A 27,988-nucleotide genomic window follows, 5' to 3' on the forward strand; every position below is an offset into this window, starting at 1 on the left:
AATACACTATAATGTAAGGGAGGTTGCTTTTCCTAATAAATACACTATAATGTAAGGGAGGTTGCCCTACATAATAAACACACTGTAATGTAAGGGAGGTTGCCCTACATAATAAACACACTGTAATGTAAGGGAGGTTGCTTTTCCTAATAAACACACTATAATGTAAGGGAGGTTGCCCTACATAATAAAAAGACTATAAAGTAAGGGAGGTTGCTCTTCATAATAAACACACTGTAATGTAAGGGAGGTTGCTTTTCCTTATAAATACACTATAATTTAAGGGAGGTTGCCCTACATAATAAAAACATTATAATGTAAGGGAGGTAGCCCTACATAATAAATACACTGTAATGTAAGGGAGGTTGCTTTTCCTAATAAATACACTATAATGTAAGGGAGGTTGCTTTTCCTAATAAATACACTATAATGTAAGGGAGGTTGCTTTTCCTAATAAATACACTATAATGTAAAGGCGGTTGCCCTACATAATAAACACACTTTAATGTAAGGGATGTTGCCCTACATAATAAACACACTGTAATGTAAGGGAGGTTGCTTTTCCTAATAAATACACTATAATGTAAGGGAGGTTGCTTTTCCTAATAAACACACTGTAATGTAAGGGAGGTTGCTTTTCCTAATAAATAAACTATAATGTAAGGGAGGTTGCTTTTCCTAATAAATACATTATAATGTAAAGGCGGTAGCCCTACATAATAAACACACTGTAATGTAAGGGAGGTTGCCCTACATAATAAATACACTTAAATGTAAGAAAGGCTGCCCTACATAATAAACACACTTTAATGTAAGGGAGGTTTCCCTACATAATAAACACACTGTAATGTAAGGGTGGTTGCCCTACATAATAGATACACTTTAATGTAAGGGAGTTTGCTTTTCCTAATAAATACACTATAATGTAAGGGAGGTTTCCCTACATAATAAATACACTTTAATGTAAGGGAGGTTGCCCTACATAATAAATACACTTTAATGTAAGGGAGGTTGCCCTACATAATAAACACACTGTAATGTAAGGGAGGTTGCCCTACATAATAAACACACTGTAATGTAAAGGAGGTTGCCCTACATAATAAATACACTTTAATGTAAGGGAGTTTGTTTTCCTAATAAATACACTATAATGTAAGGGAGGTTTCCCTACATAATAAATACACTTTAATGTAAGGGAGGTTGCCCTACATAATAAATACACTTTAATGTAAGGGAGTTTGCTTTTCCTAAAAATACACTATAATGTAAGGGAGGTTGCCCTACATAATAAATACACTATAATGTAAGGGAGTTTGCCCTACATAATAAACACCATGTAATGTAAGGGAGGTTGCTTTTCGTAATAAATACACTATAATGTAAGGGAGGTTGCCCTACATAATAAATACACTATAATGTAAGGGAGGTTGCCCTACATAATAAACACACTGTAATGTAAGGGAGGTTGCTTTTCCTAATAAATACATTATAATGTAAGGGAGGTTGCTTTTCCTAATAAATATATTTTAATGTAAGGGAGGTTTCCCACATAATAAATACAGTATAATGTTAGGGTGGTTGCTGTTCATAATAAATACACTGTAATGTAAGGGAGGTTGCTTTTCCTAATAAATACACTATAATGTAAGGGAGGTTGCCCTACATAATAAAAACACTTGTATGTAAGGGAGGTTGCTTTTCCTAGCAAACACACACTAATGTAAGGGAGGTTGCCCTACATAAAAAACACACTGTAATGTAAGGGAGGTTGCTTTTCCTAATAAATACACTATAATGTAAGGGAGGTTGCCCTATAGAATAAATACGCTATAATGTAAGGGAGGTTGCCCTACATAATAAACATACTTTAATGTAAGGGAGGTTGCTTTTCCTAATAAATACTCTATTATGTAAGGGAGGTTGCCCTACATAATAAATACACTATAATGTAAGGGATGTAGCCCTACATAATAAAAAGACTATAATGTAAGGGAGGTTGCTCTTCATAATAAACGCACTTTAATGTAAGGGAGGTTGCTTTTCCTAATAAATACACTATAATGTAAGGGAGGTTGCCCTACATAATAAATACACTATAATGTAAGGGAGGTTGCCCTACATAATAAAAAGACTATAATGTAAGGGAGGTTGCTCTTCATAATAAACGCACTTTAATGTAAGGGAGGTTGCTATTCCTAATAAATACACTATAATTTAAGGGAGGTTGCCCTACATAATAAAAAGACTATAATGTAAGGGAGGTTGCTCTTCATAATAAACACACTGTAATGTAAGGGAGGTTGCTTTTCCTTATAAATACACTATAATTTAAGGGAGGTTGCCCTACATAATAAAAACATTATAATGTAAGGGAGGTAGCCCTACATAATAAATACACTGTAATGTAAGGGAGGTTGCTTTTCCTAATAAATGCACTATAATGTAAGGGAGGTTGCTTTTCCTAATAAATACACTATAATGTAAAGGCGGTTGCCCTATATAATAAACACACTTTAATGTAAGGGATGTTGCCCTACATAATAAACACAATGTAATTTAAGGGAGGTTGCTTTTCCTAATAAATACACTATAATGTAAGGGAGGTTGCTTTTCCTAATAAATACACGGTAATGTAAGGGAGGTTGCTTTTCCTAATAAATACACTATAATGTAAGGGAGGTTGCTTTTCCTAATAAATACACTATAATGTAAAGGCGGTTGCCCTACATAATAAACACATTGTAATGTAAGGGAGGTTGCCCTACATAATAAATACACTTAAATGCAAGAAAGGCTGCCCTACATAATAAACACACTTTAATGTAAGGGAGGTTTCCCTACATAATAAACACACTGTAATGTAAGGGTGGTTGCCCTACCTAATAGATACACTTTAATGTAAGGGAGTTTGCTTTTCCTAATAAATACACTATAATGTAAGGGAGGTTTCCCTACATAATGAATACACTTTAATGTAAGGGAAGTTGCCCAACATAATAAATACACTTTAATGTAAGGGAGTTTTCTTTTCCTAATAAATACACTTTAATGTAAGGGAGGTTGCCCTACATAATAAACACACTCTAATGTAAGGGAGGTTGCCCTACATAATAAACACACTGTAATGTAAAGGAGGTTGCCCTACATAATAAATACACTTTAATGTAAGGGAGTTTGTTTTCCTAATAAATACACTATAATGTAAGGGAGGTTTCCCTACATAATAAATACACTTTAATGTAAGGGAGGTTGCCCTACATAATAAATACACTTTAATGTAAGGGAGTTTGCTTTTCCTAATAAATACACTATAATGTAAGGGAGGTTGCCCTACATAATAAATACACTATAATGTAAGGGAGTTTGCCCTACATAATAAACACACTGTAATGTAAGGAAGGTTGCTTTTCGTAATAAATACACTATAATGTAAGGGAGGTTGCCCTACATAATAAATACACTATAATGTAAGGGAGATTGCCCTACATAATAAACAGACTGTAATGTAAGGGAGGTTGCTTTTCCTAATAAATACACTATAATGTAAGGGAGGTTGCTTTTCCTAATAAATATACTTTAATGTAAGGGAGGTTGCCCTACATAATAAATACACTATAATGTTAGGGTGGTTGCTGTTCATAATAAATACACTGTAATGTAAGGGAGGTTGCCCTACATAATAAATACACTTTAATGTAAGGGAGGTTGGCCTACATAATAAACACACTGTAATGTAAGGGAGATTTCCCTACATAATAAAAAGACTATAATGTAAGGGAGGTTGCCCTACATGATAAACGCACTGTAATGTAAGGGAGGTTGCTTTTCCTAATAAATACACTTTAATGTAAGGGAGGTTGCCCTACATAATAAATACACTATAATGTAAGGGAGGTTGCCCTACATAATAAACACACTGTAATGTAAGGGAGGTTGCCCTACATAATAAATAGACTATAATGTAAGGGAGGTTGCTCTTCATAATAAACGCACTTTAATGTAAGGGAGGTTGCTTTTCCTAATAAACACACTTTAATGTAAGGGAGGTTGCTCTTCATAATAAATACACTATAATGTAAGGGAGGTTGCCCTTTATGATAAACACACTTTAATGTAAGGGAGGTACATAATAAAAAGACTATAAATAACCAAAACGAGTATTTGAATCTCTCTTTATATATTTTTGATAATAGATTCTATATGATCGTTAATTTAAGAGCTAGAACTTTTCACTGCTAATATGATTTCATGTGCATATCATTGTTCCGTGTTTGAATTAGATTATAAACATTATATACAAATGCGAGTTTTTGTTCATAGCAAACGATTTAAAATGTATATATAACTTTCTTTATTTTACTTGTCCAAGAGTTTTGTTCTGAGACGTTTGTTACATAAATAGATGACATTAACTAATTAAGCCAACTTTCCCAACAATAATCTTTGTTACAACCATGAGCTCGGTGACATTTAATTCGGTCATAACAACAGAGTGAATTTAATTTAAACATAAATCTAGCCTATGTTAAGAAATACTTAATAAAAGTCTAAAGTATAGATAAAAGTAGTCGTGACAAATCTGCTCTGCTTTTTCTTTTATGACCAGTCTGTTTGTTTGTTTGTTTTGGGTTTAACGCCGTTTTTCAACAGTATTTCAGTCATGTAACGGCGGGCAATTAACCTAACCGGTGTTCCTGGATTCTGTACCAGTACAAACCTGTTCTCCGCAAGTAACTGCCAACTTCCCCACATGAATCAGAGGTGGAGGACTAATGTGTACTAGCTGATCTAACATAGATGCTATCACTTTTATGTAAACAACACCCTATCAGATCTTGCATTTCAACAAAAAAATTTCTTGGCTGGATGAAACTTTCCGTAGACAGAACTGAGTCTTTCCAAATATTTAACATATAATATTTTGAACTTCTATCTAAGTAGAAGTAATAACAACACTACCATATATTATTATGTAAGGATGTTTCATGATTCTTTGACCCAATTAATGATCAACTAACATTTTTTTTGTTGTAAAAATACAAAATTTCAATCAGAAACTTTTGAAAATTTCCATTAACTGTGCACGGATCAAGTATCTCATTTATATTTTCAGGAAGATAAAGACGATTTATACTGTTGGGTGTTTTTTTTGTATTTAATTTTCAAATAATTGTATCGATCAAGACGAAACGGCTTTTCCCCTCATTTTTCGTTTCGAATATTCTCTAAAAAGTTAGCGGTTTATTACATTTTATGTCTGTACATTTATGTCAAAACGCCGTGTAGGACATTTAATCACTATCATTAAAAAAAAGAATACGCTTGAAATTAGATTATCAAAATATCCCATACAACACTGGAAAATGATACAATCATTTCCTTAAACTTCCTGACATTAAAAGGTTATACTAATGGAGTTGGTGATGAGGACTGCTCGACTACCCAGGGGTGAAGCCTTTAAGACATTACCTACATATCCATTAATTAGAATTTAACCTTTTTTTTAAAAAAAAAAATAAGGTGTGAATGTTGTTCATAAATTGAATCCAGATACGATATTTTATTCGTAATTGTAGTTTGATTCAGAAATACATTTTGCCTTAAATTTGCCGATTTTTTTCGAATTACAGACTGGAGCTGATGTTGCTGCCAACGCGGATCTTTCTCGTCTTTAACAACTTTTTTTTATAAATCTGTGTTTTAATTTAAGGAGTCAAGGTCTCTGTTATACTAGGGGTAAATGTATAGAATGCCATTGCGGAATATAAATAAGATGCTTTGTGTCGCTCATATTTTGATTTTGACTATTACGGAAATAATTTACCTGCAACTGAAACTATTACAAAAAGTAAACCCGGTCACGGTGAACCGTTTTAGGGAAATATTTTTAAGAAATTGTATTTTGATTTTGAATAAGTATTCGAACAAACAAGATTTTTTTCTTTTTAATATTGTTTTCTTTAAGTAAGGTAAGTTTCTTTTCAAAGATTTTCTCATTTCATTTCGGCTATGATATCATAGATGTTTTTATTTTAGATAATCATTATAGAGCAAACTTATAAATTTAAGTTTCTAGGAAAATCAGTTAGCTTCATGTCGTCGCCTGTATGTTCTACACAATCATGATAAACATATACACACAACAAAATTCCTAATCGGTCAGTTTATATTTGTATTACTATTTTATCAATAATGCAGGTATATACACGAAATTTCACATACCGATATTTGAATAGGTACTGCAACTAATTATTAATTTATTTTTGGTGATTCATGGCCAAAGCAACCACATTAGGCGTTTTGCCTAATATTGGATATTTTGCACGTGCAGTGCATGTGCACCAACATGCACGTGTTCGTTTACAATTTTGGCATTACTGACGAAAGTCCAACTAGAAAAACACATATAATGGTGAAATTGACACAAGAGCAATGGGATCGAGCTGTCGGAATGTTGCTAGCTGGGACATATTTACGGCAAGTGTGTTATTGTTTTTACATTTTCAATATAATTTTGATGTTATTTGTTTGTAACTGTTACTTTGATGATTAATTCCATTTGTAACCTTATTTCCGTTACAAGAACCTTCACTCGTTGGTTATCTACCATCCGCGCTCTTTTTTTTCGAAATTTAACCAAAGTACAATTCATTGAAATGACTGATTTTGAATTTGTTGTATAATTCCGACAGCCCGGGCGCGTTGCTCTTGTGTCAATTTAACGATGATATGTGTTTTTCTAGTAGGACTTCCGTCAGTAATGCCAAAAGTGTTCATTAACACGTGCATATTGGTGCACATGCCATGCACGTGCAAAATATGCTAAATTGGCCAAAACGCCTAAAGCGGTCACATTGGCGGTGGGTCGGTCAAAAATAAATCAATAATTAGCTGCAGTACCTATTTAAATGTCGGTATGTGGAATTTCGTGTAAATACTTGCATTATTAACAAAATAGTAATACAATCAAAACTGACCGATTAGGAATTTTGTTGAGTGTATGTGGGAATTAGAAATATTATTTTCTACATGCTTTAAAATTTATTATTGATGTTCTTTTTTAAAAGACACCAGTGTTACTATGTACCTGAATTGCAATTATAATTACATTGAATTCGTGATAGTAACTTTTTCATTCCGCTGTGCCATAACAAGGATTTACTTGATTTCCCATTACAACAATACCATTTATATTAACATGTACTATTAAAAACTGACATATCTGTTCCCTGCAAAATGAAGCTGAAATTCACGAGAACTCCTGTTACAGATTAAGTGATCGCTGATGAATACCAAAGAAAACAATGACTTAAATATAAGGCGTACAGTTAACATACTTGTTAAGATATTGTTGAGTCAAACACTTAAGGTTTGTAAATGTTATCAGGAGTCGGAAAGAGAATATATACTACTTTTTTTTATTTTAAAGTGAAAAATTCACCGTTGACTTATCTGTATGAATATTTTTCTCTTTTGCAACTGTTTCTCAGAGGTGAATATGTGAACACTTTAATGTTTAAATCAATAGCAGTCCTTGCAGGTAACAGAAGTCAAATCCACACATATTGGGGCACGTGCATCAGATGAGTCAATATTGAGAAGAATTAATCGGTTGAATATGTCGAAGGAAGGACACCAAATTTGTGCCTGGTAATATTTTGCACTGTGTTTCCAAAATTACTGCAGGCAGACCTTAACACAGTTAATAACATTTGTATCTTCAAATATACATTCTGTTGGACATAACGTTCCTATAAAACCAGTTTCCGATTCAATGTACCAAGCGAAGAAATTCATAACTTTATCCTGACATCCGAAGTTCTAACCGATCAATCAGAGAGCTGCATTTTCAAGCACCTGCCAGTTTCCGCTTGGGTACAACAAGTATTTTTACTGAAAACATATTGTGATCTTAGAAAAAATATCACATTATTTCAGATCAAATCAGAATTTTGACTGCACATGCCGCGGACGATGCTACACACTACACAATTTGAAGTTTCATTGAGATATTTTATGGATTTAATACTTCGATTTTAGTTTAAAGTTTAAGATTTTATATACTGAGTCTATGATAGAGTCCGAGTGAAAAATAATCAATACCCAAATGAAATAAGTATCATTTCGCAATGTTTCGGAAATGTTAAAATTATGAATAGCCAACTTGACTTATTCTGATCATGAGATGTACAATAACCATGACATCAGTTTGCACCGGCTTAAGTGCAGTTCTATAATGATAAATATGATTGGAGTTCATGACCAGAAATATAACAACACTAGTATTATAACAACACTAGTACTGAATTTAACTTCAGAGAGAGTACAGCCACCATACGGATCTAAATCGATATGCAGATCCTTTGAAAGTATAGAATGCAACCAAGCAAAACAATACCCAACTATGATTGACTGAGTCTGTTCACGAGTGAGAGGTAATAAAATGTTCAACACCCCTCATGGCCCCTATCATCGGTTTTAGTGGAACTTTGTTATAATAGATTTCAATGAACCTCGTATTCTCAAATTGTAACAACAGTGAATAAAAAAAATGGACAGACTTTAACAGCCGAAACCTGGCACTTTGACTTCGGCTGTGATAGTTAATAAAATCAAAGGCATATCTTTTGGAGTCTTCAAGACTACTTTCTGCATGTTCATATGTTATCTTATTTGCTGATTTTTTGCTGGTAATATCGAACGTATTTATAAACAAATCCTTTCTGTCTATGACTTTTAAGTTTGGTATATTTTAAAACAGTAATGAGACGGGATAATTTATATAACATGCGTATTATGATGATTATATTTTGCATAAATCGTCTGCTCTGCTATTTCTTGTGCACATGAAATCGTTGTAAAAACTTTTTAAGGTCAACATATATCAAAATTGACGGCATGGCCAACGTCAACATAGTGAATTTTAGCATTGTGGCAGGATTTTAGCTGTTATTCCGGTTAACTACTATTTGTATAATGGTCTTAATGATATACATACTCATATGTGCATATTACTTGTATATTAATCGTCATTTTACCTGATCAATACAGAAAAAATAAAATGATTATTATCATAGTTATTGATTTTATTTTCAGCAATCATTTGGATGAACAGCAGAACGGTAAGTTACATTGAAAAGCTGCTCTTTGATACAAGCATGATGTTTAAGAGCTGTTGTTTAACAGATGTGTATTTCATTCGACGTAAAAGGGATATTTTGAAGCACATACGTGTTGATCCCTTCAATAAAACTTTTCACTACTGTTAGCTTTCAGGTATTGGTAATTTTGTACAATATTATCTTAAATAAATAGTACACTGTATGTATAGAAGATACTTCATTTAAAACAAGTATTTTTGTTTTCACAGAAATGACCGCACTAAAGTCGCAGTACAAGAAACTGAAAAATGAAGTAAAAGAGGGCGATGAAACTATCGCGAAGTTAAGTAATGACATTGTTTATATAAAGGGCAGACTCAGTTTGATAGAAAATGTATTGTTACCGAAAGAAACAGACGATTCGAAAATCCGTACTGCTGCAGTAACGTACAACAATGGAACGGTACACAACAGAGAATCAGCAGATTGTTGTGGACAAACAGATCCAGGTATGACCAGACGTGCCCTTTTTTAGTATAAAGTATGAACAAAATTATTTTGATTTGTTAGATAGGGTTGACAGTAAGTTACCAACGTAACGAGGTTAAAGTTTCAGAAAAAAAACTATGCTTGGAATCAGATTTCGAATAGGTTTTCAGAATAAAGTTAAATATGGAAAAAAATTCCTCAACGTACTCTTTACGTAAGAAAATTTGGTTAATTATAAAGTCATGCTTAACATAATTAAACAAAATTTCGACTAGGTTGTCAGCAGTATGCAAGATTAGGTTGTCTCAGCAAATCAATTCATCATATTATAATAAATTATAATAATCTTTTTGTAACAATTATCTACAATCATATGAAATGCCCCAGATAAAAGTATTACAGAAGTGGAACCAATTAGAAGACCGTATCGAAATATTATTTATATCAAAGTAAAAAATGGATTTAGATTTCTGTTGCGTGCGTGCGTGCGTGTTAACGCTGTTGTTGTTTGCAGTGTAGGGTGACTGCATTTTCGGAGCGTGTCTTTCCCTGTTGAATATTCATACTTGTTTTTATCCATTTTCCCCAAACACCCAACCCTTTTATCTACCATTTACCCATAATTGTAATTCGCATATAATTAAAATAAACTTGTTATTGGATTTTCGAAGCAACATGTCTGTTATATTTCCATTACAGTTCTTTTTTGTTACGGGCCTATTTTTCGATGCATGGCTTGAAGTTCTATTTGCTTCCGGGAAAGCTACCCTTACCTTTTATTGTTTATAGACAATCGAACTCATTTTGTACAAACGTCCTTAGATAACTCGAAAAAAAAATACATGATAAAATTTCAGCTGACTCTTTGACTGAAACTTTCGAAAAGCGCTTGAAAGGTCACCAATCACATGCAGAATATGGAACTATACTTAATATGGAAGATTTAGATTTAGAAGACTATGTCCCAAGAGGTGCAACAGGAGGATCTGATGATCATAGAGACAAGAAACTGGATTATCACAGGTAATTATCTATTGTTTTAATTTAGTATGATACTCATAACTTAAGAACACAATTGAATACGATTACAGTAAGAAAACGTTTTGAAAAATAGCTACACTGGTAATGTCAATTTTAAAAATAAATCGTGATAATTAATGTCATAAATATGTCTATAAATTTATGTTGCTTTTAAATTAAAAAACGGTACTTTTTTATTTGAAAAATCGTTACTGAACTCGCAACTTCTTTTTAATTTATGAATAAAGCTTTTATCTGATATTCATGCTTTAAACAGAGCATATACATCCAATGTAATGCTAGAAATCTGTTAACGCTACAGTTAAAGGGAATTCCTATAGTTTTTAATGCGCATCTTTCTGCGCAGCCGACACTTTCTATGGAAAACTGAACTGAAGTCAACATTTGTTGAAACATGTTACAGACAATCTTAAATATGAGGAATCTTGAATGAAATAACATTTTTGATAAGTTATGTCAGTAATCAAATGTTGATACTGGTTTATGTTGTATTGACAAGTATCATGCCTGACAGGTATCTTGCTATTTTTGTGGTTGTGTTTTCACATCGCATTTTAGTATAAAGACAGTGTTGTTCATATAATGTAAGATAATTGACTTAGTACTGATAAGACAATATCACCTTTCAGATTATTTAGTATGCAATTATAGAAAGAATTAAGAATTTTTAAAACTTTTTTTAAACTTTTAGCAGACATACCTGTAATCAATTTGGGCAGGTTCGCGCCATTTCCGTCCGAACAGGTGTTTGTATTCTAGCGGTCTTAACATAAAATTTAGCCTGGTGACCCATACATTTTTAGCCATTTTTATGCTTACAATACAATTATCTATACACAAGAAAAAAAAGAAAAAATTCTATGAAAGAGTTTTTTCAAAATTTAAAAACATATTCTTCACTATGGGTATTTTTCATTGAAAAAAGTTCACAAAAGTAAATATGAAACAATATTTTTTTTTCATTTGTACCCATCATTGTAAGGATAGAGTATTACAAATATGACTATGATATCAAGTAAGTATATGATAAAATCTGTAATAAGAAAAATACCGTATTGTGCTGCCTGGATGTATATTTTGGTTGGTACTTATAAAAAAGCAGAAAATTATGAAAATGTTCAAAAATCGCTGGCAGTTTCATCAACAGTGGGTGTGTTCATAGCAATTTTTCACAAAAACAAGCCTGGTGACCTATTATTTTTATTTGTTCTTTGTTTTCAGCACACATTTTCCTATCATAAACATGAATTTAAAAAAAATCTATGAAAGGAAAAAAATTATCGGAATTCTCTTTAATTGCATTTAGATACTATAATTTCATGACATGGATTTAAATTTCCCTGCATTTTTCAGCGGTGATACAATTAGCAAGAAATCACTGCAACTAAAAGGTATGCACATTTCTACAATATTTTATTGTGGTCTGACCAGTTAATGTGTGCAAGCAAGTTTCCATTAAATAATGACAGTGACAAGTACTTGAGATTCAGTAGACCAAACGGCAACAGTGAATACAGGCTTTTCGTGGGAAATTTCAATTTCCGATTTTAGTCTATAGTAATCTTCTGAATCAGTTTAATTAATGTAAGAATGCTATTATTTCAGCGAGTGTGGTGAAACAAGATGTACAGCTAGTGTACGATGGAGAGAGGCACTGGCGGTTTGTTTCACAAATGGAACGGTATCGAAGTAGGTTCCGTTTTAAAGTTCATACAGCCAAGCCTTTTTACGAAAAGTCTGCCGTCATCAAGATGCCAGTCTGTTCGTGTCCTTCTTGTCAAGCTTATAAAGTTTGACTTCCAGTTGTATCTGAAAAATAATCAATAATGGTTTACGATGTGAATATGTGTCTCACGTATGTCATTCATTATCAGCACAGTGACCTAAACGGTTTCAAATTAAAGAACTCTTCATCCGAACTTCCATTTCTCAGTTTTATTCGACGCCGCCAGGAGGCGGTGTCGAGTATATGGGATACACGTTTATTTCGGACCCTGTAAAGATGGTAATGAATAGTTTCGGAATGATAAACTGAACACAGTGAATAGTTTGTAAAAGGACCCTCGATATTGCACGATAGATTTTAGTGAATAAACAAAAACATGGCAAAAAGAAAACATAAGAAATGTATGTAATGCAACTTATTATGTGATATAAAACAATGTTATCTGTCTTTCCTCTCCTTATTTGTAGAGCAGAACATATTTTTTTATTTACAATTTCGTCAAAATGTTGATCCTATTTATTGATAAGGGAGGTTACTCTGTAAGTCAAGTTTTCTATTTCTGACCTTAGCATGACCTACTTACCTATCCAATTTTCTATAAATAGAACACACCGCAGATATACCATACTGCAACGCGTGAATTGCGGACAATGGAGCGTTCATGCATTTTACGTTAAACTTTCAGTAAACTTCGAAGAGAATATTAAAAAATAAAAATACGGAAAATTACACTTTGCCTGCATAAAATTCCTTGAAAAAAAACGTATTAACAAATTAAATAAAGGAATCAATAAGCACATATATGTTGAAATGAACGTAGGAACTACCACTGTTAACTTATTTTTAATCTTTTGTCTTATTTTCTTTGTTGATAAGTACAGTGATGTAATGTCAGAATGCGCACATTTTTGCAGATTCATTTTACAGTTGTATATTTATATAATTGTTATGGTTACCTTAACTTTGAAGCATCGAGTTTCCCATTTGTGACCACATGTACAACTGGTCAGAATATTTCTAAATATTTTATAAGTTCATCTTGATTCTAACCTTTGACTTTTTTTTTGCTTATGTGTCATATACTTATTGTTTACAGATATTCACTGTCAACTAAAGTGTGCGATAAAGGGCCATCATTTGGCTGAAATTGTCAGTGACAAGTTAATACTTCTTTAAAATGTGATTTGATCGAAATATCAAAAGCCATGGGACCATAACTTATCAAAGCATCAGTGAATTTCAAATAGATTTCCTTGTTGAATATATATTTTCATTAATTTTATATGACTAGTCAGTTGCTCTGGTCGTATTATATCTTGTTACTTGTTTCTTTTTTCTTTTCTTTTTTCTTTTTATAGATAGTTGGTTTTTGTATCTGTCCATTCCTGTCTAACTTAAAAAAAAGATTTTCTACACTTTGGCAGTGGGTTATTATGCTTGCTAAATTTCTTATAATATTAGATTTGAATCAAGTTTACTGTTGGTCCAAAAAAAAAGAATTCTATGATATTCCAAAAGTATATAAGAAAGATTCATGACATTTGCTTTGTGAATAGGGGCAATATAGAAATTATTTATATCATTCTTTTCTTGGACAAATTTTTTGGTTGTTTTGGCAACGGAAACTGTATAATCTGCATTCTGAAATCTATTATGTAGGTGACTAAGGACCATGAAACTTCATCAGTGAATAGAAAACACTCATTACATTATATGATAATAAAAATAATGGTTTCTGTGAACCACAATTTTAAATTAATTATCTTTCAACATTTCCTCATTTCCCAACAAACTGCATTTCTGTGAAACTTCATACACATACTCCTGTATATAAGAACTTTTCACAGGTGCTGACCTTACTTGGTGAAATAATTACTTTAATTTTGTATGTAAAGGGACCACCTACTCGCAATGTCAATGTCATTGCAGGTAGAGGACTTGTATTGCATGGTAATACTTTTCTATCATGCTTATTTTTCATGCTTTTAACAATTTATAACATATATTGTATTATGTGCTAATGTTGATAATCTGTAACCAGTCAGACTAACCAGACTAATACTAAGTAATTAGGTGATTTCTCATATTGCAATAAATGTACTTCAGACACAACACTTGACGGCGTGTTTGATGCTTGCATCAATGAATTTCCTTGTCTATCTTTGGTACATATATGTATTACTCCACTGTAGGTGTGCTGTACACTTGTCTTCACGGCAACATTAGGAGAGATTTTGAAAAATATAAATATAATTATAATTTAAACGGTTATATACGCACTTTGATGAGCAGACTGTTCGCCGTTTTACAAATACGCAATTAAGAATCTACTTTCAAATATTTTGAGTTAATTTTGCTACTGGTAATGCCCGTCATAAACAATAACCTATTCAAGACACAATATTCTTATTTATTACAGATCGTGAACTATTTCAAGACCTTGAGGATATTCATGTTATTATTTGCTTGGACATATCAGAAAGTATGGCTCAGTCTAACGGTTGGACAGAAGCACATACTTTCCTGACTGACTATCTAACAGGTAAATGTTAATAACCCAACCTTAAGACGCCGTTAAAGTTCAGTTGTTTTGATATATATTTGGAATTTTAATTAGGTTTTGAATAATTCCTTTATCGATAGTAAACAACGTATATTGTCACAAGGTGTTAACTTCTAAATTCATCAGTCCGCTAATTGTTTTAATATCTAGTTTTGTCTCGCCTAGTTTTAACTTTTAAGGTGATAAGTCAACAAGAGTTATGCTTCCCGTTCTGATATGTAATTAACCATTAGCCTGCTGCAGGCGAATTAAACAGTCTTTGCAAACAGCTTGGAACCAGATCAGACGCCGATTAAATCGGCGTCTGATCAGGTTCCAAGCTGTTTGCTACTCTGACAATATTTCTGCCAATTTTGGAGCAAATTGAATGAACTTTACAATTTTAGCAGACGACATTTCCAGCAGACGACAATTTATCTAGCATGCTAAAGGTTAAAATCGCATCCATTTCAACATAACTCCTTCTTAATTCAGTTCAAATTGCGAAACGCATCCCAGGCAGAACTATTCAACTTCTGGTGGGTGGTAAATTTGCGATTGACATAAAAAGTATTGGCTCCGTTTCAGGTCTAGAAAATATGTCCAAATCTAACGATTTGAAAACCGAGCACGTTGCTTTTATAACATTCGGACACGAAACGAAGATTCAAAGGGGATATACAAATAGTTACATGGAAGTTCGGGAGCAACTTGGTATACATCCATTTTTACATATTTTCTTTTTTACCACTTAAGTTAAGATATCAATAGTTCGAATTCCTTCCTCTGTATTGATATGATTCAGTTTATCAGATATTACTTAGAAAGTTATACTTAAGTAATCAATTTACTTTAAAATATCAAGAATCTTGCAACACTGTTACTGTAATGGGAAATTATTATATATCGAAATGCTGTTCAGCGAGAATTACGATCGGACCGGCAGGTCAGGTGAATATCTTCTTTAATCATTATAGTTCCGTTCTGACGAGGTTAGAATCATCAACGAAACGTGTCATTACTACATAATGGTCCTAGACAATTTCAAATAATTTCAGTATCAAATGTTGTATTTCATATTAACAGCCTTACTTTTTTGAATTGAGCAGTTTATTCTTCATATTATAAACAATGTTGAATTGAAAACCATTAACATTTTTTCCTTTAAACATTTTCTAGATGAATTGAAACTTGGTGGACCAACGCAGATGTATGGTGGAATTTTGTTGGCTGACGCTGTGGCATTTTGTACCAGATGTATGTAACTGAACGCAAAAATCTTTATTCAGTCCTTCTGAACTGTCAAAAAAGTGCTGCAGATTGTTTTTCAATTCTGTGACTATAGTCGCTGTATTAGAGATATAGTCCCGTAAATGAAAAAAAAATATAATGACTGACATGTGTTTCAGAACAAATTACTTAATTTACTAATATGACAAATAGATGTGTAGTAACTTGTAATTTGAGTAAGCGAGTGCAAACAAATTGGTAGAGTATAGCCAACTTCCCGTATAATTTGAATGTATCACTTATAAATGTTTTATTCCAGTTCACATCGTAGGCCTGAATAATGGTGCCCAAATCCTTACCAAGATAATCATAATATCAGATGGCAGACCAACAGAATCAGATTTAATTGCTGGTCCAGATATTCAAGATACCAGAAAAGTAGACGAGGTACAGTGATGGAAAATACTTCGTATAAGTTTTCTTCCTTCTTTATTTCACAGGTTCTTTTGTGTGTTAGATTATATGATGACCCCGAAACAAGTTTACGTTCAACATTACATTTGATTCATCCCGTGATATATTAATTAGATTAAAGTGAGTAAGTAATACTCAAGTGTTGTGTGATGTGTTGATCAAAAACTTGAATTTTATACCCAGAACGGCAGTTCCAATGACATATTGGCTGTGTAAAGGTAGACAACTCTTCCTCCACATAAGACTTTCGAGAAATCAGTCACGGAAGTGACTGTATTTAGTGAGCTGAAATAAAGCTAAGTAAATCCGAAAATCACTTTTTCAGACAAAAGCAAAGATATTACAAGAAATGGAAGATTTTCGAAGGACTCATAGAGATGTATTTTTTGTTCCGGTTGGCAATTCTGATCTGGTATGCATTATTTAGAAATCAGTAATATCATCGCCTTAGTACGCAAAAGCTAGGATGAAATCGAAGTATATTGACTGTGGTTTCCGAATTTAAGTTACACCATTTTTCTAGGTTTAAAGGTGGTTAATCAGATTTTGGTCAACTTTCAGATTTTTTAAAAACTTTACCAACTGATAAGTTACACTTATTTGTGTTTATCAGGTTCTTAATACACATCAGATTTTCACTGAGAGAATTTTAAAACTATGATTTTCCTATCCTGGTTGCCCAACCAAGATAGCGTTATTTTAGCATAAGTATAAATTTAATAAACACAAATTGCCTAAGGAATGTTATGAATATAAGTAGTACTGTATTAGAGTTGTAAAAGATTTGCATTGACAAGAACATATTTTACCAAATTCATTAGAAATGCAAGTTTATAAAATTATTATTACCTCCCTTTGTCTATCTTGGTTGCATAACCCAGATAGATTTAAAATAAATCGATTCCAAAGCTACACTTTGTTTCAAAACTTGCTATTTGTTTCAGGTAGTTGTAATATTCCAATATATATCAAACGCAAATGTAAAACTAGAAATTATATTGAAATTAAAAGAAATAATCCATTTTTTAAACACTTTTGTATTAAAGGGAGATAATTACAAAATTTCTTATGAAGTAATAAATCATACATTTCCAATAGGGATCTAACTTTATGTAATGGGTCTTTTTGTTCCTTAAATAAATCTCTAACAGAATATATAAATACTGAAAAATGTCAGAAAATGTTCCTCAAATGTGATTGACCACCTTTAAGTAATGTTAGTATACCTATTTTTCACGTTTCTCCTAATTATTTCAAAGGTCTGGTATGGTAGATTGTACATGTAGCATATAGCAAGACACATACGGCACAGGTAGCTACGTTTAGCTACGGATAGAAACGTAGTAATCCGTATCGATCCGTACCTGAGCCGTACGGACTGGTACGGATTGATACGGGTTACTACTTTAAGGTACGGCTCAGGTACGGATCGATACGGATTACTACGTTTCTGTCCGTGGCTAGACGTAGCTATCCGCGCCGTATGTGTGACTGGGGTATAAGGGAGTGTTAAGATGTTACCATAATGCTTGATATCGACACTTACACCTTTACCTAAACATATCAAGAAATGATTAATATATAATTAGTCAGTATATGTACCGTTTCTACTGTTTCTCAATGCTACATGTAAGAATTGAAATACTGTAAGCTGTATTCGAATAAAAATTTTCACATATATATTTAAGGACTTTTTCGATACGATGGCCGCTTGTTCAAATGGAATGCTCCTAGACTATAGATACGGAAAGCGGTTTTCAAGAAGACAGTACTTGACAGTAAGTAAGCTCTTTCTGATTCGTTCACTAAGAATTCATTAATTACTGAGAAATTATTAATTTCTTCTGGAACTACATTTCGTACTGGCAAAAAGTGTACGACATTACATTTAAACAAATTTCAACGATATATATGGTATTACGGTAGAAAAATGAGATATTTCAATCACCCCTAAGCATTTAGGGGACCTGATATAGTTTTAACTTTTTATTCTTAAAACAACTAGTTTCAGGCTATATGTTCGGGAACATATCTCACCTTTTCAATCTATGACCCCAATATCAGATTTGAAGATTTCGTTTATGAGGAAGATATCCAGCTGGTTACAAATATCAATGTTATTACCTGAGTGTCCGTCTATTACTTCATTAATACATTTGTGCACAGGATAACTTCCTCCCTCATCGCAGCTTGATTGTTGACGACTGGCATAAGCATTACCTATAGAGTGGAAGTACCTCAAACGTGTTTAACATTTTTATTTGAGTAATACGTTAGCAAATACAGATTGTCATTTTCCCAAATATGTCACATTGATTGTGGCACTATATATTAGTATGACATATTATTATGTAAATGTTTTTAAAATAAAAGTAAATAAATTTTGAATGCAAAATCTGAAAATGCATCTACTTGTTGTCGTCCTCAATTTTAGAAACAGTTATTGGATCCATTTGGGATGATGACTCACGTTTTGACACGTGGTTTAGATTATGGTCTTTCTAATGAAGACAAGGTAACTTTTATTGTTTATATCATATAATTTGTTTCTAGGTATATCAAAGTATTACACTGATCATATTTAGAGATGCGTGTGTACTTCAGATTAGGCTACCAAACCAAAGCAATATGAACATTGAATATCGATTTTATATACTGAATTGTCACATTTGATTAGGGAACGTAGGTTGTGCATGTAATAATATATTTTTGAGCAGTTTGTTGAGGTTTATGTTTTAAACGGAGTCATTTTAATTATTGACACCTCATATAAGCTGTCACTTTGTTTACCTATATGTTAATTTGACTTCATCTGGAAGGGGGCGTTTGCTGATGTTGATATAACTCGTGGCCTTATCCATTTGTATGTGTTACTTTTGTGTTCATATTATTGTTTATATGCCTAATAACAAATACAATAAAATAGTATTAAACTAAAATCAGTGACACCTCCGTGGTTTTATTGTTTTGTTGGTTAACCGAATATAGGAGGACATGAGAAACATTCAAGAAAGAGGAAAACGTCATTTTGACGAACAAGCAGCAACTCCGGATGAAAGAAACATGTACGGTGAAATTAAAAGTAAACAATTGCCATCAGTTGGAAGCCGTGTTCGGCGAGGCCCTGATTGGCATTATCAAAATCAAGACAAAAATGGTCCTGGAACGCTGATAGGTCAATGTGAGAATGGTTAGTTAGTCTTACACTTAGTCTTTGACAAAAGGGAGACAAAGTTTTGAGAACCAATAGCTTATAATACAGATATACAATGATATTTATTTTTTCAGATAATGTATTATAAACAAATTAGAATGTTTCGTTAAGTTCTATACAAAATGAAACCCCATATACTGTAACTTGGAGCAAACCATTTATTGATAATACGTCAGAAGACATGTTGTTGAAATATGTTACTAAAAACGAACAAGAGTTATAAACTTCAATTCTTGTAAAAAGCAAGGTCGTGCTAGTAACTAATTTTAATAACTTCTTACAGATGTTCATTTTTAGAGGTATTTACTGGACGAAAATGTTTCGTGTTGACGTTTGGTGATATTATATGGAAAATTCTGAAAAATCTTTAAATTGAATCAGATCAACAGGTTTGGGTTGAGTGGGATACAGACGCTCAACAAAACGTGTATCATTATGGATCAGGAGGATACGATATACTTGTTGTTGATGAACCGAGGAAGTTGAAACCAGGAGAAAACATTGCTGTGGGATGTAAAGTGAAACCAGGTAATTGTGATTTATGCAAGGTTGGTTAAACACGTAATGATTTAAATCATATTATACTGATTCTTATTTATCTGTTATCCAAATAGATGATTTAATTATACCGCAGCTAGAGAAGAAAGAACGACTCAATTAATCAAATCTGTAAGAGGATCCTTTGGAAGCATAGAAAGCAACCATGTAAAATAATAGCAGACTCGGTTTGTTTGGAGGTGTCATTAATTAAAAAAATATCTGAATAAACACGTTAGGGAGCATTGAAATGTTTTAACTATACGTGAAATAAGACATGCCAGTCGCCGCTTACTACCACATACAGCTTGTTAAAAAAGTTCATATCATAATGCCGTCTTCATCAAGTTATACTTTATTGCCGTATGAGTCTTTGCTTACTAGAATGTACAGGTTTATCAAATTCAGTTTAATCATCTTGTATTGAAAATAAAAAAAATGTCTATTTGCATAAGGAAACTAAAGAACGTTGGAGAATCGGCTTCTCCATAGTTTGACAATGATTTAACTAAACATAGTGAGCTTACTAAAATATCAGTGTATGTTAATATAATATATTTATATACATGTACTGGCCTAAATGTCACTCATGTTATAGACAAACTTGAGATATATACTCGTTTTATTCTAAGGTAAGGCCTGGAAAAGTTCTGAGGGGCAAATGAATCACGGAACTGTTATTAAAATGGACAAACGAAATAAAACAGCAATGGTAAGCTAAAGGATGAATTTTGCTCGTCTTTCATTAAAATATTTCAATTGATACTTACTTTAAACCAGAAAATTTTCATCCAGTATATTTAACATGTCTAAATTAAACTGAGTTCATATTTGCAATCAGAATAAAGTTTTCTATTTACATCCATTGGTCAATGCACCTACAGCTTCTTTATTCCAACATTAACACGTATGTAGTGATCTAAATCTAACACAATACACGGTCTATTCAACCAAATCTTATTCTGTGTTTACATAAATACTGTGCAGTAACTGTTCATAATCACCGATTACCAGTAGAAATCGGAAATTGGCAAAGAATACCGTTGGAACTAAGAAAATGCACGTTATGTAATGGAAATATCGGAGACGAACTTCATTATTTGCTAGAATGCCCAATGTTTAATGACAGTAGAAAAAGACACATTAACAAATATTTTTATAAAAACACCAATATCATTAAGTTTGAAAAATTAATGAATACTAATCCTGGAAATTTTGTTACATATAAAAAGTTATGTATGCTTGTGAAAGAAATTGTAGTCAGATTTCAGTAATACGTATAAAATATGTTATTTTGTATGCGTGTATATTTTTGTTCTTTAGCTTAAGTATTTATTATGTTGACATCCAATACTGTATCTTTGTTGCATGCAGTTCTAATTAAATGATCAGCCTGTACTTCTGTAATATATGTATCCAAAGTATATATTCATCCACAGTTGTGTTTTCGTTTCGTGCAAGGTTAACACAGCTGGATACGTTCTTTTACGCAGTATACGCAAGTATCAATTATTGTTGGTCTTATAGTTTCGTTTCGGTGAGATTAACAAAGGCACACAGTTGCGAATGCTTGCATTACGTTTACCATCCATCTATCCATACATTCGTCCACACATCCATCCATTCATCTACCCACCCATCAATCCATTCATCCAGCCAGTAGTACAGCCACCCAATGTAACAATTTTATATACTATTTTTGGAGTTATTATTATTTACGAATCATTTCGATATTGTTTAATTGTTCATCGTAAACAGTAACAGCTGGGACTAATTCTCCCTTTTTCTTTTAAAAGAAAGTTCCTTCTCCTGTCTACTACACTTATACGAACCTAGAATAGTGACTGCCGGTTTAAAGAATTACAAAACTTCGTTTTATTTATTGTATCTTATGTTTGTATGTGCCTCGCAATGTATGTATATTTGTTTGTACCTCATGTGTTACATGTAAAATGTACTGAGTGTATATGAATAAATCTTGAAATCTTGAAATCTTCATTTTTACAAGTATGACATTTGGGCATAATATATCTTTAATGCATAACATACGTTGTAGATGAAGGTTTAAAAACTTAGTAATGACATCAGACTTGCAAGCCTGTCATTATTAAGTAACATCAATATAGAAATCCATCTCGAATCGTAACACAAAATACAAATAAAATAATTGTAAACATAGTGTGTAAATCTCTTTGCAATTGTTTCTAAACATACTATTTAAAAAAAGAAGAACGTTTACATCTATCTTTCACTTATAAACACGAAAAAAGCTTATTATTCATGAAAAGAAACATGAATATTCTCTATCTAGTTTTGAAACTATATGTTTTCTTACACTAGGTTCGATGGAATAATGGTAAAAGAGGAGAGTACTCTTACGACGATGATAAATTAGAAGTGATAGAAATAGAACGGAACCTTCAATACAGGAATGTTACTTTCTTACATTTACCAAACATATGCGCTATTGAAAGTTGTTTATATATTTAACGCTGTTGATATTTGAATGCACATACAAAATGAAATCACCATGTTTTCTACAACCATTAACAGCATTTAAACAAAAAGTAAATATGTTAAGGTACAATTTCTCTGTATATGCGTTTTTCCAAAGGAATATAAAGCAGCTCGGAAAAAAGGCAGCTTAATTGGGAAAATCCTAATGTTTTTTTTTGCAATTAAGTCAGTTCACAGTCTTACATGTCATTTTATGTTGGCCTTATGAAGCATTTTATGGACTATTTATTTTCATCCTAGTGTAAAATATTTAAAAATGGAAAAACCTTATTTAACTTATTTATCTCAATGCAACAAGGAACTATGAATTTCGAAGTAATTTTATATCTAATAATTTTGCAGTGGTGACAGCCATGATTCAGCACATTCAAATGTTGCTCCAAACAATGAATGGAAACCTCAGCAAACACCGACAATCGAAGAATTTGCAGCAAAACAGACAAAGAATAAAAATAAAAACATTCGCTGATAATGAAAATATAGTGCAGTTTTTGTTTTGAATTCGTAATAACATTAAACTAAGTACTTAAAGGTGTGTTTACGTTTGATCAAAAGAAACTGATTATTTGCAAAGATATTAGTATTCGATGTAATGAATGCTTTGAAGAGATTTATTGGTGTCAATAACATCTGTTATACAATGTGCATCATTATGCTCCCCGAAGGGGAAGCATATACCATCGCTTCGTCCGTCCGTCGGTCTCTCCGTCCTGCTTTTCTTGTCCGAAAGTATTTCTCAGCAACCACTGGTTGGAATTTAGCTAAACTTCACAGGGGGCTTCACTATGAAGAGAAGATGCGCATATTGTCTTCGTGTTTTGGTCGGATGATTTTTTACCCAGTAATTGCCCTTTGATTATTCAAAAATAGTATACTATAGTACAGTTCTTGTCCGGAGTATTTCTCAGTAACCACTGTTTGAAATTTAGGCATATTTCATAAGAAACTTTACTATTAAAAGGATATGCGCATATTGTCTTCATGTTCCGATTGGATGATTTTTCACCTTTTGATTATTCAGCAATAGTATACTTTAGTACAATTCTTGTCCGGAGTATTTCTCAGCAACCACTGTTTGAAATTTAGTGAAACTTCATAGAAAGCTTCACAATCAAAAGAAAACGCGCATATTATCTTCATGTTCTGGTCGGATGATTTTGCACCCAGTTATTGCCCTTTGATTATTCAATAATAATATACAATTCTTGTCAGGAATATTTCTTAATTATTCAATAATAATATACAATTCTTGTCAGGAGTATTTCTTAATTATTCAGTAATAATATACAATTCTTGTCAAGAGTATTTCTTAATTATTCAATAATAATATACAATTCTTGTCAGGAGTATTTCTCAGCCATATTTCATAGGAAGCTTTACTATCAAAAGCAGATACGCATATTATATTCATGTTTCGGTCCGATGAGTTATTGCCCTTTGGTTATTCAACAATAGTATACAATGGTAAAATTCTTGTCCGGAGTATTTCTCAGCAATCACTGGTTAGAATTTAGTGAAACTTCATAGAAAGCTTTACTATCAAGAGGAGATGCGCATATTGTCTTCGTGTTCTTGTCGGGTGATTTTGCACCCAGTTATAGCCCTTTAATTATTCAATAACAGTATACTGTAGTACAATTCTGGTCCGGAGTATTTCTAAGCAATCACTGTTTGGAATTTAGCCAGATGTCATAGGAAGCTTCACTCTTAAGAGGAGATGCGAATATTATCTTCGTGTTCCAGTTGGAGATTTTTCAACCAGTTATTGCCCCTTGATTATTCAACAATAGTAAACTATAGTAAAATTCTTGTCCGGAATATTTCTCAGTAAATACCGGTTGGAATTTAGCACTACTTCATAATAAGGTTTATCATCAAGAGGAAATGGACATATTGTCTCCATATTCCAGTCGGATGATTTCCTACCGAGTTTTTTTCTATTGATCATCCAACAGTAGTATATTATAGTACAATTCTTGTCTGGAGTAGTTCTCAGCAACCACTGGTTGGAATTCAGCCATGCTTCATAGGAAGCTTTACTTGATAGTATCAAATGAAGATTGGCATATTATCTTCGTGTTGTGGTTGGATGATTTTCCACTGATTTATTGCCCTTTGATTATTTAACAACGGTAAGCTATAGTGCCATCATAGTTCAGAATATTTTCATCAACCACAGCCTGGAATTCAGCAAACATTCATTGGACGCAAGGTGCGCGTATTTTCCTAAATATCCGTTGGAATAAGTTTTCAGTGAGATATTGCTTTGGTCAGTCAACATCAGTAAACTATATGTGCTCAGTCAGTAGATTCAACTTTTGTTCTTTCAATATGCACATTTCGAGCATCCATTGGTTTTACCGATATTTCTTGTTTTATTTGCGTTACGCTGTTGTGGCTGTGCTGAAAATGTAATTGGTTGATTGATCGCATTTGGTGTTGCTAGGCGTTGTTTCGTGTTTGTGTGTGTTCGAATACTGAATCCGGTTAAAATATTGATTAGCAGATATAAAGCAGCAATTGAATATTACTGATTATATTCTCTTTGTAAGAAGTTGATGTATAGAGAATATTTGTTCTGAGAAGTGAGAAAATGTAAAATATTTTCATGAGCGCGTAGCGCGAGTGAAAATTTTCTCACTTTGAGGTGAGATATTCTATATTCACGAAACACAAATTTTCGTTTTATTTTATGCTTAATTTCGTTGAGATATGCATTTTGCAACACTTTTTAATCTCAGCGCGGGAAACAGATGCGCGTAAACGAACATGACGTCAGACGTGTTGTGACGTTAGAAAGACGCACACGACATAATATTTCATTTCATTTTAATTCTTGATGCATAACGTTGTGAAATTCTCATTAAGTGAAATAATTTGAATCGAGAAATATATTATAATGAACAAAGTGCGACTACAATTTTCATCCTGTTTTAATCGGCAAAGCTATATCATTTACAGTGAGTGATATGCAGTGAGTGATATGGATTATATCTCACTGATAAAACACATTATTCTATACCTATTTTATCTATCCAATTGCGAACGTTCATTTGCAACACGTGACCGTACACTATATTACGGTATTTGGATGCACGTGCGTACAAAAATCCTGTATTTTCTGCATTTGGACGCACGCGCGTACAAAAAATCCTGTATTTTCTGTATTTGGACGGTTCCACAGTCCCATGTTAAACATATGATAAAGCCAGAAACGCGTGAAAATGTTCCGAATGTAAATCGGATGAAGTAGGCGCTCTGTGTACAGAGTTTGATTATGTGTCTTGAAATCTGGATTTAATTTTAGTTTTTTTTTTTTTTTTGTTTTTTTTTTACAACACACAAAAACGATTCAAGGGATAACAACGCTATCTGATTTAGATATTAAAACGTTCATTAATAAATACAGTAAAAAGGATCATCAGATGTTGGAATATTTGAAACGTCGCTAAAAGAAGCCGTTCCGGACGAACCTAGAAATTGGTGTCTGAATAGCTACCTAAGCATTTTTGTTTAACGGTTAGAAACAAAATGGAGAAGACTATGAATGGCAGCGGACGGGCTGTCAGCATCCAAAACATGTCTGCTCTATAATTCAGTTTTCGTCGGCTCTTCACCAAACTTGCTGAGAATGTTTTTGGGCATTACATCTCGGCCAGTTTCGATAACCAGCCAAATTGTACCAGGCACTCTTTGATTATAGTCCTTGAATTACTCGAAAAACGGGGAATTTAGCTTTGTTCGCTCTTTCAAGTCTAACAGTTTTCATCCGATCTTCACCAAACTTGCTGACAATGTTTGTGGGCATAATATCTGAGCCAAGTATTATTACCACCCAAATTACCACCCAAATCGTAGTGTCGTAGGAAGGTTGCACCATATACTCTTTTTAATGATGATACGCAGAAAAAACAACATTCAATGAATTACGTATATTACGTATGAAGTGAAATAAATATAGAATAAAAAGGTTATTTAAGGTCTAACATTGTTCTGTATAATAATTATATATTTGCACTCATACCAAGCCGGGAAAAAAAGACAGGAATACAATATTCAGTAAAACATTTTTAATTTAAATTATTATTATAGTAAGATAAAATAGATATAGAATAAAAAGATATATTTGGACTTGTACCCAGCTGAGAAAACCATATTGAACTCGCCTAGCGGCTCGTCCAATATGGTTTTCTCAGCTGGGTACTCGTCCAAACATATCACCGTATTGTACAGAACAATGTTAAATAACCTAATAGTATTTCAGCAGTTAGCATAAAATAAATATGTTATATCCTTTAAAATACATGCATTGTATTGCTTGGAAACTTAGAAACTTGTTATATTTTTATTTTTACGAATAATGTTATGAACAGGTAAACCAAAAAAGTTTCTCTAAGCTTATGCATACAAAATAAAGATATTTTAGTTCATAACAATATCTGTAACTGCTTCTGCAGTAGGTTAGAGACCACCAATTGTTTTCCCATAGACTTACATTGTAACATTATGGCGTGTGCGGCCTTCCATACATCGAAACATGTATATCTAATTACAAGTTTTTCAAGAACTATCTTAGTTCTACCAAAATATCGGACGAAAAACATATGAATAGTGATACTTTATTTAAGTAATTTTCGTGTGAATGAGATGACCCCCTGTTTACATCATTGACATGGCGGGAGAAATTCGTTTGATAAAAGTTTTTTTCAATACACATAAAATGTAGCAAATTTTGTCAAAATGTATAATAAAATACTGTAAATGCAGTGAAAAAAATATCAATTTTGAAAAAATAATTACTTCCAGGGTTTGTTTACATGACTGACCAATCAGAACGCACAGACGTTACCTTATTCCCAGGTATACACTTACCTCATTCCCAGTAAGTACCCTGTACTTTTTTGAATTGGTGGTCTCTGACCAGTACCAATACTTTTCAGATATATGTATGCAGTATATATCTGACTGAACGTGATTGCGTCACTTCAACAGTAAAACAATTATACGTGTAATCAGCCAATAATATGGCCTACCAAGAAAATATATCTCAACATGTTTCGATGATCATGAATATGAAATTTAGATGGAATCCCGTTACAATGCATATATGTAGCCTT

The 27,988-nt window shown here is 32.6% G+C and overlaps 1 protein-coding gene across 2 annotated transcripts; it reads left to right on the forward strand.

The window, feature by feature from the left end:
* Positions 1–5,843: 5,843 nt before the first annotated feature.
* On the forward strand, positions 5,844–26,977 carry LOC123554779 (uncharacterized). Of its 2 annotated transcripts, XM_053547733.1 has the most exons (20): positions 5,942–5,969; positions 7,541–7,650; positions 8,319–8,435; positions 9,097–9,122; positions 9,371–9,610; positions 10,448–10,613; positions 11,985–12,022; positions 12,237–12,320; positions 14,777–14,899; positions 15,488–15,613; positions 16,079–16,156; positions 16,449–16,576; positions 16,929–17,015; positions 18,292–18,381; positions 19,038–19,118; positions 19,592–19,793; positions 20,199–20,345; positions 20,987–21,066; positions 22,695–22,780; positions 23,211–26,977. In XM_053547733.1, the coding sequence occupies exons 5-20, from the start codon at positions 9,373–9,375 to the stop codon at positions 23,338–23,340; spliced, it is 1,884 nt and encodes a 627-aa protein (XP_053403708.1). In that variant the 5' UTR covers positions 5,942–5,969; positions 7,541–7,650; positions 8,319–8,435; positions 9,097–9,122; positions 9,371–9,372; the 3' UTR covers positions 23,341–26,977. The 2 variants fall into 2 exon arrangements, with proteins under 2 accessions (XP_053403707.1, XP_053403708.1); XM_053547732.1 differs by lacking the exon at positions 8,319–8,435 and having other exon boundaries at positions 5,844–5,969.
* Positions 26,978–27,988: the final 1,011 nt, after the last annotated feature.

This window comes from Mercenaria mercenaria, chromosome 7 (assembly GCF_021730395.1).
Source record: "Mercenaria mercenaria strain notata chromosome 7, MADL_Memer_1, whole genome shotgun sequence".
Taxonomy (NCBI): Eukaryota; Metazoa; Mollusca; class Bivalvia; order Venerida; family Veneridae; genus Mercenaria; species Mercenaria mercenaria.